Genomic DNA, 16,801 nt, shown 5'->3' with positions numbered 1-16,801 from the left:
CAGGTGGTACTTCTTTTATTTTATCAGTGTCACATAAAAAGTGCAGACAGAAGGTAAAGGTAGTCTTCTTTACCTCCCCGACCGAAGTCAGGTGCTGGTACCCATCTTTACACCTGCGTGAAGTGAGGAAGGTCGTGTTTAAGAAGTTATTGGGCTGGTGTTGATGGAAACATAACTTACTTGGCCAAAGTACTGAAAAGTAATCAGGAACGTTGCTTGAAAATCATTTGGGTCGCCACAAAGACTAGCCTCAATAGCAGACTCTCTCGAGCCTTTTTTTGCTCAAAATACACTTTTGCTGCCCATTTCTTTTTGTACTGGGTCGGTAGTCAGAGAAAGCCAGCAATAAGCGACCCAGTGCAAAAAGAAATGGCCAGCAAAAGTGTATTTTGAGAAAAAAAAGGCCCGAGAGAGCCTGCTATGGAGGCTAACAAAAGACGTGCAAGCCAAACATCTGCTTGGAAACAGTTGCCGTGTAGTGAAACATGACTTCGTCACCGCCGGCTGTCATTCTGTGTCAGACGACATGTCCGTGACGTCACTCCTGCCACGCCCTGTCTCAGCGGGATGCCTCGAATGATTACGTCACCTCCAAAAATACCATAAATGCCGCGCGTTCATATAAGGCGGTGTTCTGTCCGGCCCTGAAAGAATATAATCAACGATTGAAATGATTGAGAGGGTCGAAATGAATTAATGAAACTATATCGTTGCGCCAAAATAACAAAAGTAATATTGGGAAATAAGACTTTTGAGCACTCACTTCTTATAAAAGTCAAATCAAATATATCAATCTAAACATAGTGCCCGTTTGTTTTAATAGATGACCTATTTTTTCATCATTTCATATAAGCTCTCGTCATCACTGTATATGTTTTAGTTTGGTTGACATTGTTTCTGAACTTTTATTCCACGTAACTTTTGTCAGAAGATCTCTCTTTACTACGTCCACCTCAGGAGTAAATGGATGTTGTCTTAAAGACGTAAATCAAGTTGAAACTGACGCGTTATTTCATGGCAACGTTGTCCCCAGGATCCCCTTGTTTCAGCCCGGCCCGACATGCACACCCAAAGCCCCTATTTGGGTCTTCCAAGTTCATATCAGCCGAAAGAGGATCGGGTGACGATCTGAACACGCTGTCGGGGGAAGGGCGGCAGGAATTTCCATCCAGGTTTCTCTCAAATCTGTTTTTGCGGGACTCGTTTTAAGAATTGATACAGAGACGATCACCCAAGGCATTCTTCTTTCTTTATTGCTGTCAAAGGTAAGTCTTATTAGCTCTCTTTTTGCGTGATTTTTGAGTGAAATATGATTTGAATGAATTCTGTTCTGCGTCGTTGCAATTATGATTGCTGAGCGGATGGGGGCGCTTCAGAGTGAGTGATAGGCGCAGCTGCGTTGGTGGAGGGGAGGGTATAAAGATACAACAGATAAAATATGTTTTTTTTTCGATATTCTGTCGCTCCTTTCATCAAATGTTATTTTGTTCTGTGTATTCCTTATATCTTTGATATATAGATTTATAACTTTATTGCACAACAATTGTACGAGGCACAAAGTATGGCATCTACATAACTACGGTTCTATAGCTTAACTTAAGGCTTATCTAACTAATACAGGAGTTGTAGTATGAGATAAGTTTCTTACATTGGAGGCTTTTACAATCATTTGAGGAATTTTTAATGTCTAAACCTTTGATATGTAGTGAAGGATAACCTCTAAAATTATGTCCGACTTTCTACTGAAAATGTTGACTTATTTGTAATAGAATATTCATTATTACATTGCATACTGTATTCGATTGAAAACTATGCCTAATCATAATAGAATATACAATGCAACAATGTTTTAGCAAGTTTTGAATGTGAGTTATGTATGAGAACTTAAATGCATTGTGCTTATAAGTTGATAGAACACGGCAGACGCCCATGAAACCTATTGGTGCACATGTCATTTTGTCTATATACTGTAAATGCAGAAACTTTCGCGGTGGATTAATGTTCGCGGTTTTCGCGGTGGCCGCTTCACCGCGAATTTAAAACCACCGCGAACATTTTTCCATGACAGTAAGAGACTACAGTGCATGGTGCTACAGCGAAGTTAAACCACCGCGAAAAGTCCTTTTTCCCGATTCCGCGAAATTAAATCCCCGCTAACTTAAATACATTTACAGTATTCAATTTCTTGCCGAAAAAAATAGTTTATTGCATGGATCTTCAAAAAGATCTCATCAAAGACGATAGTTTGAATGGAAAATCTCTATTATTTAATAGTACAATACGTGAAGAAAATAGCTAGGTCGTTGATTTGGTTAGCCCACCCACCAAACCCAACCCCCAATCCCCACCCCCAACCCCCAACCCCTCCCTCCCACTTGCGGAAACAATGCTATGTTCGCTCTAATCATTGTACAGGTACCTTGATATACAATCAAACTTTTGCGTTATAGAATTTTTTAAGCGGCCGTACCGTTGTATTAAAAGTCTGTTAGTTCTAAACGCACCCATGAGTTTTATTCTGTGCGGTTGTGTAAACTTGTAGCTCGTGGCAAAATCTGTGCCAAGCACGAACTGTATAAACCTAAAGCTCTATAATTACACGGACCTAGATGACTACCCTCCCGCCAAACGTTGTTGGAAGGTCTGACACAAATACTTGCAGCTTGACGCTCAGTTCTAAACTGGGTTCGAGGTCGCAGGCCGACGGCATTTTTCAAGGTCGCCGTCCTCTGGGCCATCTGGTTGTGACATTAGTGTTTACATATGCGACTCTTTGAAGTCAAATATTTCTCTGAATAGAATTTTATATTTCATCATGTGTATCTTTTTAACAGGAGACAGATACATCGCACAACGGCAATTGAATAGAGCCACCTAGTGAGAATCATACGAACTTCAGCAGCAATAGACGGCGAAGACGCCACCTTAGTGAATCCTTAGTGTTTACATGCGATTCTTTCAAGTCAGATATTTCTCTACCGAGAATTTCACATGTCACCCTGTGTATCTTTTTACAGGAGACAAAAACATCGCACAACGGCAGTTGAATAGAGCCACCTAGCGAGAATCATGGAAACTCCAGCAGCAATAGACGGCGAAGAAGCCAGCACGTCGCAACAAGCCTCACACCCAAAATCCGCCTCATCCGCCCGGGCAATCCACAGAAGGATCCAACGCGCGCACGCCAAGAACATCCGTTACGCCCTACACCTGGACACCTTACAGGTGTACGTACAAGAACGTCTGATCCCCATGGGCCTGGACTTAAAGAGGAAATGCCAGCCGACCATCGGGAGCCAGGCACGTAGTCTTTGTTTCATATTTGCACTGTCTGTGTCGAAGTCCACACTATTCTCTGACTGGTTACCCCCGAAACGGGAAAGTGTTCATGGCAGAAAACTACGAACAAAGGACAACTACACACAGTTTAGATACAGGTCATCCAGATACAAAAATAGCACACTTCCTTTCATTGTGTCATTGCTAAACGAGTCTTTAAGTTTTTATCAAACATATTGTGTATCATTCACCAATTCAGCCTTGTATGGCTGCAATGATATGTACATGTATATGCACACTTGTTTTGTTGCTAATAAACCATTCATTCATTCATTCATTCTTTCATTCATTCAGAACACAGACTTCGTGCGACGCTGGGTGGAGATTCTGGACGCGGCGTCGCAGAACCTGATGGACATGGTGATCGAGTACAGCGCGCAGATGGTGGCGGAGTCGGACGACGAGATCGTCCGCCTGACAGAGACTCTGCAGGCCGTCACGCTGGAGAGCGAGTTCGAGCAGTTTCAGGTGAGCTCCAGGCAGATTTACCAGTGGCATGAGATAGTATTTAAGCTGACTAATGAGTATTTTGTACAGCTGGCCAAAGGGAGTCATCGGCCACCGGTAGCCAAACACACTCTTAGGCCGGCTTCACTCCTCTTGCAGCTTTTGATACTATCTTATGCTATCGTCGGATCTGCTTGGAGGTGGAGTTTTCTTTTTGATCCGTATGTATATGGCGTACATCGCAACCTGGGCCCAATTTCTTCTGGTAGGTTTATGGGTGTTTGCTTGGCCCATGCTGCTTTGCATCGGTCAGTTTCCGTCAAGCTGTCCTTTCAGCTGGCCTTTAAGTTCTCGTCGCCAGAGAAGCAATGTAACTAACCTAAACTCGTGTAAAAATTCCCCTACCTGCGCTAATGAACTGGGCTGGCTGGACACATTCCCACCACTCTGGAGATAGGGGCAAGCCAGTTTTATGGTTACCAGGCCATGTACAGCGCCGTTCAACTGTCAATCCTTGTAGGGCATTCACCTGTCACAAGTAGGGCTGGGTACCGGTACAGAAAATTCAGGTCCAGGTCCGGTTCAGGTCCAAAGGTCCAACATCCGGTCCACCTAATTTTTTCAGGTCCCGGTTTTCTGGACCGGTCCAATAAGAAAAAAACGGTTTTGTACCGGTACGCTGTATTGATACCCAGCCCTAGTCACAAGCATTCACCTCCAGTCACATTGAAACTGTCCATTCTTACATAGTTGACTCAACCCTGTCCTCAACAACCACCTGTTTGGCTGTATTTAGAGATTACTCGCAAACTCCTTGTCCGAGGGCTCAGAAAAAAACAAAACAGAAGTACTAGTGCCTAGGTCTACAATGATAATTTTCACGTTCACAAGTAGGGTATGGCGCCTTATTTGACTTGAAGGTGATGGCTAAGGAGGGAACAAGGTCTAGCCTCATGAAATCTATTACTGTGGTCACGTTTCCGAAGAAGTGGATCATTTATCCTAAGGAATTTAGAGAATTAAGGACGAGCATTTAAGCACGTACGTGGCTATTGTACTATGTGGTTGAATGGTGCCTGGAAGTTTGTAGCGTGCCCCGTCCCGGTTTGCTTAAAGATTGATACTCCCTGATGCAAAAAAGTAACCTGCATGTCTTAAAAATTAACCTCCACATCCCCCGATGCAGAACCACAACATTCAAAAACAGCTTCACCCCCTACACCTCCAGGCTCTGGAACAACCTTCCAAAACCTGTCAAAAACTCTACCACTCTCCCACAGTTCAAAGCCCGTTGTAGAATCCACCTCCTGTCATCATTTTAATATCAAACTCATAGTATGATAGTATACTGACTTTCCACCTACTCCAATCTTTTAAGTATGCTATTGCTATATGGTATAGATCAATTTCTTCCATATCTGTAGTTACATGACATTTTATAGTTATTGATTATTTTATTGCATTATATTGTACTGTTTCCTGTTATGAATTCCTTGTATATTTGTCCGCATTTTTGTAGGTTCTGCCGCTATCAGCCCAAAGCTGCCTAGGCAGACCCTTGTAATGACTTGTCTCATCGTCAATAAAGTCAAAGTCAAAGTCTTTCCTACTTGTTTCCTACTTCCAGGAGACTCTTGAGAAGTACAACAGCAAGCTGCGGAAGAAGATCGAAGATCAGAAGAAGAAGAAACTGGAGAGAGATCGGCTGATGGCCAAGGAGAAGAGCATCACGGTCTACAAGGAGCACCGCCTGTCCATCAGCAGCGGAAGCAGCGGGAGCAACAGCAGCATCGACCAGATGGACGTGTTCGCGCCAGTCATGGGCGCGCTTCAACAGCAACAGCAACACTACCAACAACAACAGCAGACAGAGCATGCTAGCGTTCCCATGAACATGCACATGGTACGGCACAAGTCGCCGACACCAGAGTTCATAGTCCCACCTGCTATCGCTGAAAGGACGAGATTAAGGCCTGCGTCTGCCCCGGAGTTTGTGCCGCCACCGAGTCCTCAGTTACCGGAAAAATCGACCAGACATTCGGTACATTTTGAGCTGCCTTCCCCTGATCTAAACGCGAGGAGACAGGAGTACAACCCACCGCAGCGCGGGACCAACAACCCCGGGATGAGGCCGCCTCCGAGCCCGAGGAACCCACGCAAACAGATCGGTAGCGGGAGGATAGTTGAGCCGAAGAGCCCGAGGCCCAGGAGAAGCAACAGGCCCTCTCGCGGCGCCGAGACGCAACACCGAACTGAATCGCAAGATGGCGTCCCTGTCACGCCGAACACGCCCCGAAAGCATCGCCAGGATTCTGCCTCCAGAGGTTCTCAGCCGCGTGCGAACGCGACGCCCCGTCAAAGGAGAAGGGATTTTAATCCCAAGAAAACATGACGGAAATTTGGAACATTGGATATGTTTCGTGCAAAATGAATAATGGAATGTACTTAATTACATTGTGAGAAGTTGCAAGAAAATGTGCAAGGGAAAAATGTAAACATATGCACAGAATATGCACATATGACAGTGAACATGAAAAAAACAGAGAGCAAAAAGACACAATTAATTGAGCGGGCAAGAAACAGTTAAAAAGAAATGTTCAAATGTTTTACTAACCCATTCCCTAAAAGCCTTACTGATTCATACGTAACAGTACAAGTGATCTCCAAAATATGAGGGGGCATTTTAAGGCCATATGGATACAAAGAAGACAAAACTTGTAGCATCAATACTGAAGTCTAGGGTTTAAGTAATGATATATACTTGCAGTGGATGTAAATGTCAATTTGAAGCTACAGGCGGTGGATAAATGAAATAAGGTTACAAATTTCCATGGAAATTAATGGAAACGAACGGAATTTATGAACAGAGTGGTTTATGACTTAAATTCCCCCTCAATACCCCCTGTAGCTGTACTTTTATCAATGAAGTATTGAAGATTAGACTTAGAATGTAAGAAAGTTGCAATGAATTCCTTATCTTCTAGTGACTTGGGTAATGTTTCTATACATCGAGTTGACTAATATCTGTCCTTTGGTTTTGTACTAATTATGTACATGTATACATAGACTAATTAAAATTTTCACCGACTCAGCGTTGTGTTTTTATGACTAAAACATACGTATTCGTGACGATTATCAATGATCAATTTTTCTTATATATGCCGACAGTACTAGTATATTCTATATACCTATTGTGAGGGGATCATGGAATTCAGGATTAAGGTTTGACTAATACATTTTTTCGTTGGGCGCCTACTAGCAGTTCTGTTGTGAAGTACAGGAACATTGATGAGTGTGTACCAAATTGAAATTAATGGCTGAAAAAAAAAACATATTTACACACAACTTCTTTCTCTAGTCGGTTCCTGTGAGAAGACGTTTGAACACAAACCAAAACCAGTGGACTAGCTGCCCGCTGTAGTGCTTTCACAATGTTGTGTGGCCCAAGGGCAACATACGATGGGCGCCGGCTCTACACCGAAAGGTGTGGGAAAGGTTTCAACTTCTTAAAGAGAGAGAGAGAGTCACAACCTCATATCTTTCTTAAAATAAAGATATGAGGTGGTGACAGAGGTTAGGGATATAATAGTGAACGCCAGGCATCCTTGGATGTCCAAGGACAATCCCATACTGCGGAAAGATCAGTCAAAATCCGTTATAACGCGCGGCTCGTTGATCAGGTATCACGTTTTCTCCCAAAAATAATCACGTAAAAGCGAAACCTTACCCTGTAGAATAAAATCGAATCCCCCACTAACTACAATTTATGGTTCATCCGTGATGAAAAATTGTATTTCAATGCATTTCAAGGCTCTTTGATGTTGCGAAAAATGGCCTTCAGCAAGTTGGAATGTTGGAACAACACGCGAACATAACATACAATACTTGCTTGTAAAACCTGTCCAAAGAACTATTCACGGTCAAAGAAACCCCCCGTAGAGCCTCCTTCATTATCTTCAACTTTACATTCTAGCCTCTTGTTCGAAATATCATCCCATGTTCCCTGTAGATACAAATGAATCGCTTTTCCTGTGTGTACATTGGCCTCATCGACCCCTAGGGGAGCCTTTCCTCCTTAATCAATCGCCAAAAACCCCTTCTCAGCCTCCGTTCCGGAATCTTCTTCCATGGTCCACTACCCGATGATTTCATCCCGGCATGCCCCGCGCGTGTTCAGCACTTGCCGGTGTGTGTTAACAGACTGGAGCACAGACGCTTCCCAACCAGCCTCAGGCGTGACACGCACTCCGTACGACCGCCACTCCCGACACAAGTACGACCAGTACTCACACGCCACACGACATGGCTAAATCGGTAAGTGGACGGGCGTTTCTTACCATGCGCTAGCATCTGTATGAATATGATATGTACATATCAGTCCTGAAGTCAGTTTTATAAATGTACATGGGCTGTATACGTAGATTAGATATATATATTTGTGAGGGCGCACCGTTAATATGTCTGGTCTGCCGTACATGTATATGTAAGGCGGAGAGAGACTGCGGGCGGTGGTAGAGAAATTGTGAGATTTTTATGGGACATTTTTACACGGAAACCTGTAACATACCACGGAATGGAATGTTGTCGAATTGATTATACAAGAAACCTTGCATGTCATTTCACCGGCCCCTTTTCCTTGTTGTTAAAATTGGTAGAAGGCGCGGGTTGAGCATGTAACACTTATCCTCGCCTGAGAGATCAGAGCAGCCCAAAGATCACAGTTTAGAGGTACGGTTTTCTGGGGATATTGCTTTGGTCATCCGTATTTAGACTTATTTTCTCCTGGTAGTGGACTTCTGTGTTCTGGTGGAACAGAAGTAGGCGTGATGTTGCAAGTTTACAGAGCTGACATTACATGTCTCAGCCGCTGTACGTCTATACATCTATAAGAAGCGTATCAGGATAGAGACATTGTATGATCTTGAACAACAACTTGAAGTGCGGTAAAGGTTGGATGTTGTGGAATTGTCTAGAAAAGCCGCTGAGAGATTTTACCGGGCCTTCCCGTGTCTGTGCCTCGGTGATTTGGTATGTGCGGCGGGTTGCCTTCCTCCCGTGGCACCGAGCCAACTTCTGCGGCGCTCTCTCCGCGCGATAAGCCAAGGCGCGCCGGTACTTACTTTGGCTGGTCCCTCATCTCCAAGTAGATGTAACTCTGTGTTTTAATCGTGTTTTTGAAGCTTTTTATATCTTTCTAGCTGGTGTACCTTTTTTGCACACCTAAATTCCTGAGAGAAAGAAAGCTGGTCAACAGAAAGAAGTACAACAAGCATTAGACAAAAAAACACATAAAATGCAGTCTTTAACGTTACATCTGCTTGTAGAATTAGCCATCCACACGCGAAGCATTCGTCATATCATATACATCAAAACAAGTCATAACATCTCATGTCATATGGGGACAACGTTTTTCATATAGAAAGAGACCATACATTCTGTCGTAGATTCAGCCATGATTCTACAGAGAGAAGATTAATTTGATATAAGCTATAGGTAAGTGCGTTTTGAAAGCGTCTATCGGAGACTCTATCCCCATGATTAGTACTGGGCGCATGTGGGCGTCCGGTGGTGATCTGTAAAAGGACAATCTTTATCCTGATCTCTTTCAGTAAGCTCTCCTTTGTGATCGAATCATGTTGGAGCATTGTCAAGGTTTGATGTTACATGTTAGTACCTGCCAATGTTGCTGTAGGTTTGCGTCGTCATGCTACAAAATGTCAAAATTGTTGGCAGAATTGCCAGAATCATCAACAACATTGAACATAGCTTGTGCATTTAAGACCGAGGTCTCACATGTATTGCGGATTGTACACAAGTGCTGCTCTGCTCTGACCTTCTCAGCGTTTCAAGTTTGGGGAGTTTTGTATGCAGAAATCGATTCTGAAACATGCCCGTCACAGAACGAAATTTGTAATCTCCAAGCGGATCCACGGTGGCGTAATATAGTATCAAACCGATCGGTGCCCATTTGACTCCCTTAGCCAGCTATACTCCTTGGCCGCAGCTTTGATACTATCTTATGGCACCGTAGGATCTGCTTGGAGATTACGGAATTTGGTCGTTTTGTTCAAGTGACCACCATTTTCATTACATACAAGTCAAATGGTACTGCATTACATTTGTGTCGTATCTAAGAACGTGTGGCCTGTGTAGAAGAGAGGACTTTATGTTGATATTTCCTAAGAGCTGTTACAGAGAAAAAGTTGCTATTATTATCAAATATATGGTAGGGGCTTGTTCATTATGTACTTTAAAACAAAGGTATGTAGTAGCGCTATAACTAACCGCGATGGTCACAATTCCAAACCGGGGCCCATTCTGGAAGTGCATATCAAGAAATATACTAGTAAACAACCTATCCCATGAGCAAGGACCAGTAATTTCTGTGTTGTTGTTTTTTTGTGATTTGGTGTCTTTCATGCCATACTAGCACTTTTCCTTCCCCCCACACTGCCCGGCCCGGCACCGTGTTTGGAAAGGCTGATGTAGGACCGCCAATCATACCGACTGACTTCTACGAATATATCGTTAGCTCACCTTTATTCGAGGGGTAACCTATATCCATTGTTTTTAAAAACAGGGTATTTAGGGATGTCAATTCGATGGGTGGTGGTTACAGACTGCATTATTTTGAAAATGTCGGGTCCACTGAAATATTTTGAAAATATTGCAATTTGAAACCATGTTCTTTTTAAACAACGGATATAGTTTACCCCGCGGATAAAGGTGAACTAGCGTTAGATACAGACTGTGTTTGAAGTCAGAGAAAATCTTCAAACAGTTTTCTCTATTCGGCCATGTGAATTGTCTGCTGTGCTACTTCTTCGGGCGGTCTTCACCACCACCACGTGCCACCAACCGCTAATATCCGCAGAGTGCCAACCTTCAGTTTGAAGGCAAGCTTTTGTTTCCTTTTTTGCCGAGAGCGAAACGCGGGTTGACGGACTGGCCATGGGGAGCGGTCGGAAACCAAAGCTTGTGTCTGAGACGTGCTCTGAGACGCGGGCCAGGCTCTACAAGTTGGGTTTTTCCTGATACCATGTCAGATATATAACCCTTTTCTACGTATTTTGTCACTGAAAACGTGATGGAAAATAAGAATTTGATACTGGGAAAATGAAAACTTATACGCATGGGTACTCAAAAATAAAAATTTAGCACTGTGAAGAAGATGAAACGTTATACGTATGGGTACTGAAATCAAAGTATGATTTGGTTCGTAAATCGTATGATCCTTTCGGGAGCATGGGTTCTCTTCATAAGATACCTGTAATCTCCAAGCAGATCCTACGGTGTCATAAGATAGTATCAAAGCTGGCCAAGGAGTGTAGCCGGCTAAGGGAGTCAAACGGGCACCTACGGGAAGTTTGATACTATACCACTATACATTACGCACCGTGGATCTGGTTGGAGATTAAGATATCTGAAGCTTTGTCAAACTGTTTATGTAAAGGTTTACATATCACACATCCCACTATAGTTGGAAATCCGGCAGACGAAATCTTTAGGGTTGCTGATTTGGAATATAAAAGTTCTGACTTCTGAGTTTGAATCCCTAGCAGGCCCTAGTGCTATGCCCCAGGAAAACTTATTTCCTCATTCAAACCACCATCTTGATAAATGCACGTAACTCTCGTTATCTGAACATTTTGCACTATCTGTTCATCGGCCCAGGAAGTCTTTTAGTCAGTCCATTCTGTCCCGTTTCGGACTCAAGACTGCTCTAAAGCGATCAATACCAACTGTGCCATCCTTCACAACAGGCTAATCTTGGTGTAAGAAGTTGAGTCTGAACTTGAGTGTGCTCGCGCTGTGGAACTAATGACGTTCATACAGCTTCTCGGCTCTGCAGACAAGGGAAATAATCTGGTTATTCCCTGGGAGAGCGCTCCGGGAAACTCAATCCGTCAGGATTTAAACCATAACAGGTTCGCTGCGAAGATGATGATGATGAAAAATGATAGTTTGGTAAACTAAAATTTATGACCGACTAGAATTTTCTTTCCGTCGCTTCCGGTATCTTGTAGATTGGTTCCAGGGATTGTTTTGTTTCATCTGGTTTGCAATCCATCTACCTATCCGAGAGATGTGAACATCGTTCGTTCGTTCGCGGTCATGGTTCGTGGTTCTCCCGTCGTTCTACGATGGATTATACTGTAAATGCATTTAAGTTCGCGGGGATTTCATTTCGCGGTAGCGGGAAAAAAACTTTTCGCGGTGGTTTTAAGTTCGCGGTAGCAACATGTGATGTAGTCTATAACTGCCATGGAAAAATGTTCGCGGTGGTTTGAAGCGGCCACCGCGAAAACCGCGAACATTAAACCACCGCGAAAGTCTCTGCATTTACAGTATATCCTATCCTACCTATCCGAGCGATGTGAACCTATCGTTCGTTCGTTCGTGGTTCTCCCGTCGTTCTACGGTGGATGGTATATCCTATCCTACCTATCCGAGCGATGTGAACATATTTCTTGTTTTATTCACGGCAAATCGGGGGCGGGGGCGGGAATCTAATTTTGAGTTGTAATGAAAGACCGGCCATGCGTTGGTCGACTCCAATAACAGGTATTGCCGTTGGTGCATGAGATCAGCACACAAAAATAGAAACGTTGAAGGAGACGAATTGGCCAGGACTTGTACTGCAGTCATCTGTGGGTGCTTCTGTGGGACAGAGATAACACCTTGAAATCTTTCAAATCTTCGACGTTTGTTCGTTTGTTTGTTTGTTTTATTTGGATCCCCATTAATTATACTAAATGTTACTAAGTATCACTATTCTTCCTGGAGTCCTACAATTCATTAAACAATAAATACAAAACATAAGCAACAAATCTTTAGATGTTTAGGTCTTAGGTTTATCAAACCCTGATGAATTTACTATTCCAAACACCTCTCTTTCTCTCTGGTCCTATCTGGAATCTGGACCGTGCCTAGTCTGTGTAAGGCCTACGTTACATTTCCAAACCAGGCCGGGCCGGGCAGCTTTCGATAAAGTATTATTCAAAAGGCACCAAACTACACAAGACGTTCAGAGAATAGTCGTGGCCCGTGGGCATTACTAGTATTTGTATACATTTTTACATATACATTTCTATTTTTCGTCGGACTCTGGTTTGTAAATGTGACGTTAGCATGGCACAAAATATACTGTCCGGTGCGCTAACTGGCCCCTTCCCGCAGATGAGGTTGGCCGGATGTTGGGCAGGCTGCTATAAGCGAGATTAAACCAGGCTAAACCGTACCGGAGCGGACAAAAGTTCGGTATACATGTACAGTATTTCCTTGTTCATGAATTGTAAAGTTGAACCATTATGCAATCATTTCAAAACGACGACTTCAAAGCTAACCTTTTTTTCCCGATCAAAGTAAGTATAGACTGTACACGTATACATAAGCACGATACGGGTACTGGGTTTTGTCAAAGAGAGTTGTTCTTAGCGTTTTGAGTGGAAATTCAAACCGAGAGTTCACAAAGCGGCGGGTCGTCTAAAGTTTCGAGAGGCGCTGTTGAACATGGGGAGGGGATTTGTACAAGTGTTCCTACCCGGTATTGTATCCTGTTCCACACCTATAATACACCAGGTACTAGCTGGTACAGTTTGACCGGTGCAGTGGCTTAGTGGGTAGAGTGTTCGCCTTGCATTCGGTAGGTTGTGAGTTCGCCATCAGGCGCGGGAAGGAACTTTGACTAGCTGGTACAGGGCGTGGCACTTTATAATCTCCAAGCAGATGGTTTGAGCCGTAGAAACCCAGAAGGTCGCAAAGTACCCACAAAACAAGCTGCTAGGGGGGGAGAAATATAATCATTTGGAAGTCTCATCAAGACATACTCACGCAGCAAATATCAAGAAAATCCATTGAGGCCTTCTGTAACTTCGAGTTATTATAATAACCCCTGACCGACTCATCTGACGCACTATTCATGCTATAGCTTCAGTCTAACTTTGGCTGCGTGTCAGCCAAACCAACAAAATATAAACTGACAATGTGTCTAGACCCGGTTCATCAGTCACTCGTAAAAAGAGGTAACGCTAGTCCACCTTTATTCGCGGGGTAACCTTTATCCGTTACATTCAAGACTAGGGTATTTAGAGATATTAAGACAATGGACGGTGGTTTCCAACTGCAATACCTGACAAAAATGCAATCTGAAACCACTGTCCATCGACGTGATATCCCTAAATCCTCTCTTTGTAAGTAGAACGGATATAGGTTACCTTGTGGTTAATGGTGAACTAGCGTTAGCGCCTCCAGTAAATTCTTGAAAAATGGACAGGCCCGAGTTCCGAGTTCTGTCATCAGGCTGGAATGTGACGAATGTTCAGTTTGGCTCAGGGCAGACGTCAGAGGTGGGGGTTGTGTTTACAGGACCGGGCAGGCGACACTGACGGGCCCGTGCTGTTTGGGAAAAGATCACTAGAGAGAGGGAGAGAGAGAACCACAGAGGGGGAGAGAATGAGGGAGAGAGAGAGAGAGGGGGGGAGAGAAGTTTGGAGAGAGAGAGAGAGAGAGAATCAAAGAAGTCAGTGAGTCTCGGGAGAGAAGAGAGCCTAGACTACAGAGAGAGGAGACGGTGAATTACACAGAAAGAGAGAGAACAAGAAAGAGAGAGAATCAGAGAGAAAGAGAGTGAATAAAAGAGAGAGAAGAGGCTACATGACAGCAGTGTCAAGCGTCGTCTTGTTCAGAGAGAGAAAGAGGGGATAAAGAAAGATAGATAACAGTAACAACAGTGATGACAATCTTTGAATTTCTAGAAAGATCTGCTACATACCACAACACCACCGCCACCCCCATAAGGACCCCCCTGGCAACAATAGTAGAATACCCAAGCAGAGTACCCTTGTCTTGTCGGCCTGTGAGTTATATGGGAGCCGAGTAGCTGGCCTGTTTATACCCTAGTAATAGCCTGGGTAACACGCGTAATTGTTACTTGGCTGTGACCCGAGCTTGGGTTGAGACTGCCGGAGTGTCAGTAGCCAGGTAGGGTGCTACTGACAGGACCCAGCCGCCATCTGTAGATTAGGTAGTAGAAATACAGTTATATTCCCGACATGTAGGTTATGTTTTCCAAAGATTTGTCTGGACAATGCTACCGTATAGCCGTTACAAATAAAGCGTAACGAGTTTTGGCTGAAGGTTAGTTCTTAAAAATCAACGACGTTTTTCCCCCGACAGTATTGGCCCCCTGGCGACTTCCCTCTGAATAGCAGTTGTCTATGATTCCTGTGCTTGTCATGGGTATAGCAACATGATATGTTTGTGGCTAAGGGGAATAAAAATCACTCTTTATTTATATGTAACTGCAGTTTTCTAAAACTATGTAAGATTGTGATATGAAATCTTCAGTAACAGGCGACGCAACCGTGTGTGTGTGCTTAACACTTTAAGTTTCACTGCAGGTGTTTTTTTCCATCCTCACAATGTTGTTGACAACACGAAAACACCGTTAAGATCACACAGACTAATTTTCTGGGATCAAACAGAGCTCGCTCCGTACGGTACCTCCGTTCCCTTTGTTATACTAACAACCTTAGCATCCAATCATGTGGAGTGTTCCATTCACAATGGCTCGAGGGCCATGAAGGGCACCAACAACAACTCTGCAAAATCCAATTTCTCCAGTGACCTTGAAATTCTACCAGACAAGAACACTGTTATGTCTAAAACGTTACCATTCTGTACACTGTTTTGAAAGGGCGTGTATTTGTTGACTAGCGACAATGTCTTCAGTTATTTAGGACTGTTGATGCCTTTTCATTCTTTAAATTAAATGAAATTAAGAAAAGTCACCCCTAAACACGACAAGTCACCTTAGTGTCGGATTTAAGCTTACCGATTCTAAAAGCTTAGCTTCAGCAAATAACCGCTAATTACTACATATTTGAAGCTGAGATACCATGCTTGTTTTAGCGAATATACCTCTTATTCTTTTATCATCCCCATGAAGCATGATGTTTTTTAACGTTATATATTTTTTTAGCTAGTTGTAGTACAATGTGACTTTTGGTACGGCTCGCGTTCTTAGCAAAGCGCAACGAGTCACGATCACCCTGTCCAAAGCATTGCTAGCCTGTGTTCACACAATCTTTTGCTGGCTGGGGTTAATGACCCCTTCCCCGAGAACTGTAGGGCCTGCCGATTTTAGTCAGGCTAAAAGCATTGCATTATTCGCCAAGATGGCTTTGTTTTCGTGACTGTGTGTCTGTCTTTCTGTCTGTCTGATTGTTTGTCTGTCTGTCTGTCTTTCCGTCTTTCTGTCTGTCTGTCTGTCTGTCTGTCTGCCTTTCTGTCTGTCTGTCTGTCTGTCTGCCCGACTGTCTGTCTGTCTGTCTGTCTGCCTTTCTGTCTGTCTGCCTTTCTGTCTGTCTGTCTGTCTGTCTGTCTGTCTGTCTGTCTGTCTGTCCGTCTGTCTGTCTGTCTGTCTGCCTTTCTGTCTGTCTGTCTGTCTGTCTGACTGACTGTCTGTCTGTCTGTCTGATTGTCTGTCTGTCTGTCTGTCTGATTGTCTGTCTGTCTGTTTGTCTGTATGTTTATCTGTCTGTCTATCTGTGAATAGCGAAACTCAAGAAGTTGCAGATGGATCTCTATGGTGTGTTGGTAGATGTTAAGAAAATATTGGGAATTAAGATCATAACGTTTTCTAGCTGGTGTGGCTGAAGGTAAAAAAAACGGGCTGCCGGTTGAACGTTACGACCTTCTGTCCTTACATCTGCTTGGGCATGATCACATCCAGACAAGGTGCCATTCCAACTGTACCTTGTGTAAGGAACTAATCTCCAACCAGATCCACGGTGCGTAATGTATAGTATAAAACTTACCGTTGCCCGTTTGACTCCCTTAGCCGGCTATACTCCCTGGCCAGCTTTGATACTATCTTATGGCACCGTAGGATCTGCTTGGAGATTATTAGGAACACGCTAACCACTTGTTGCCTCGTGCATAATTCACGTGTCCTCCCGGTCCTGTAATCTTCAGTCCGCGGTTCCAATGTCGTTAAAAGCACGTCTCCTTT

At 43.6% G+C, this 16,801-nt stretch overlaps 1 protein-coding gene and 1 long non-coding RNA gene across 2 annotated transcripts in view; both read left to right on the top strand.

The window, feature by feature from the left end:
- The first annotated feature begins 1,095 nt into the window (after nt 1-1,095).
- On the top strand, nt 1,096-6,315 carry LOC118406893 (transcriptional activator ptaB-like). Its single transcript, XM_035807288.1, has 4 exons — nt 1,096-1,265; nt 3,018-3,300; nt 3,634-3,807; nt 5,414-6,315. The coding sequence occupies exons 2-4, from the start codon at nt 3,070-3,072 to the stop codon at nt 6,176-6,178; spliced, it is 1,170 nt and encodes a 389-aa protein (XP_035663181.1). The 5' UTR covers nt 1,096-1,265; nt 3,018-3,069; the 3' UTR covers nt 6,179-6,315.
- Nucleotides 6,316-7,955: 1,640 nt separating this feature from the next.
- LOC118406941 overlaps nt 7,956-16,801 on the top strand; it is a 30,049-nt gene continuing 21,203 nt past the window's right edge. Inside the window, exon 1 of the long non-coding RNA XR_004830096.1 lies at nt 7,956-8,100. This is a non-coding gene — a long non-coding RNA (uncharacterized LOC118406941). The remainder of the gene's footprint in view (nt 8,101-16,801) is intronic.

This window comes from Branchiostoma floridae, chromosome 19 (assembly GCF_000003815.2).
Source record: "Branchiostoma floridae strain S238N-H82 chromosome 19, Bfl_VNyyK, whole genome shotgun sequence".
In the NCBI taxonomy this organism is placed as follows: Eukaryota; Metazoa; Chordata; class Leptocardii; order Amphioxiformes; family Branchiostomatidae; genus Branchiostoma; species Branchiostoma floridae.
The sequence above is the reverse complement of the archived record's forward strand: the minus strand, read 5'-3'. Positions and strand labels throughout refer to the sequence as shown.

Bases quoted from the DNA above. Each gene is read 5' to 3' on its own strand.
- LOC118406893 (XM_035807288.1), top strand. From the start codon at position 3,070: ATGGAAACTCCAGCAGCAATAGACGGCGAAGAAGCCAGCACGTCGCAA. The intron at 3,301-3,633 runs GCACGTAGTCTT...TCATTCATTCAG, and splicing joins AGCCGACCATCGGGAGCCAG to AACACAGACTTCGTGCGACG. The intron at 3,808-5,413 runs GTGAGCTCCAGG...TCCTACTTCCAG, and splicing joins GCGAGTTCGAGCAGTTTCAG to GAGACTCTTGAGAAGTACAA.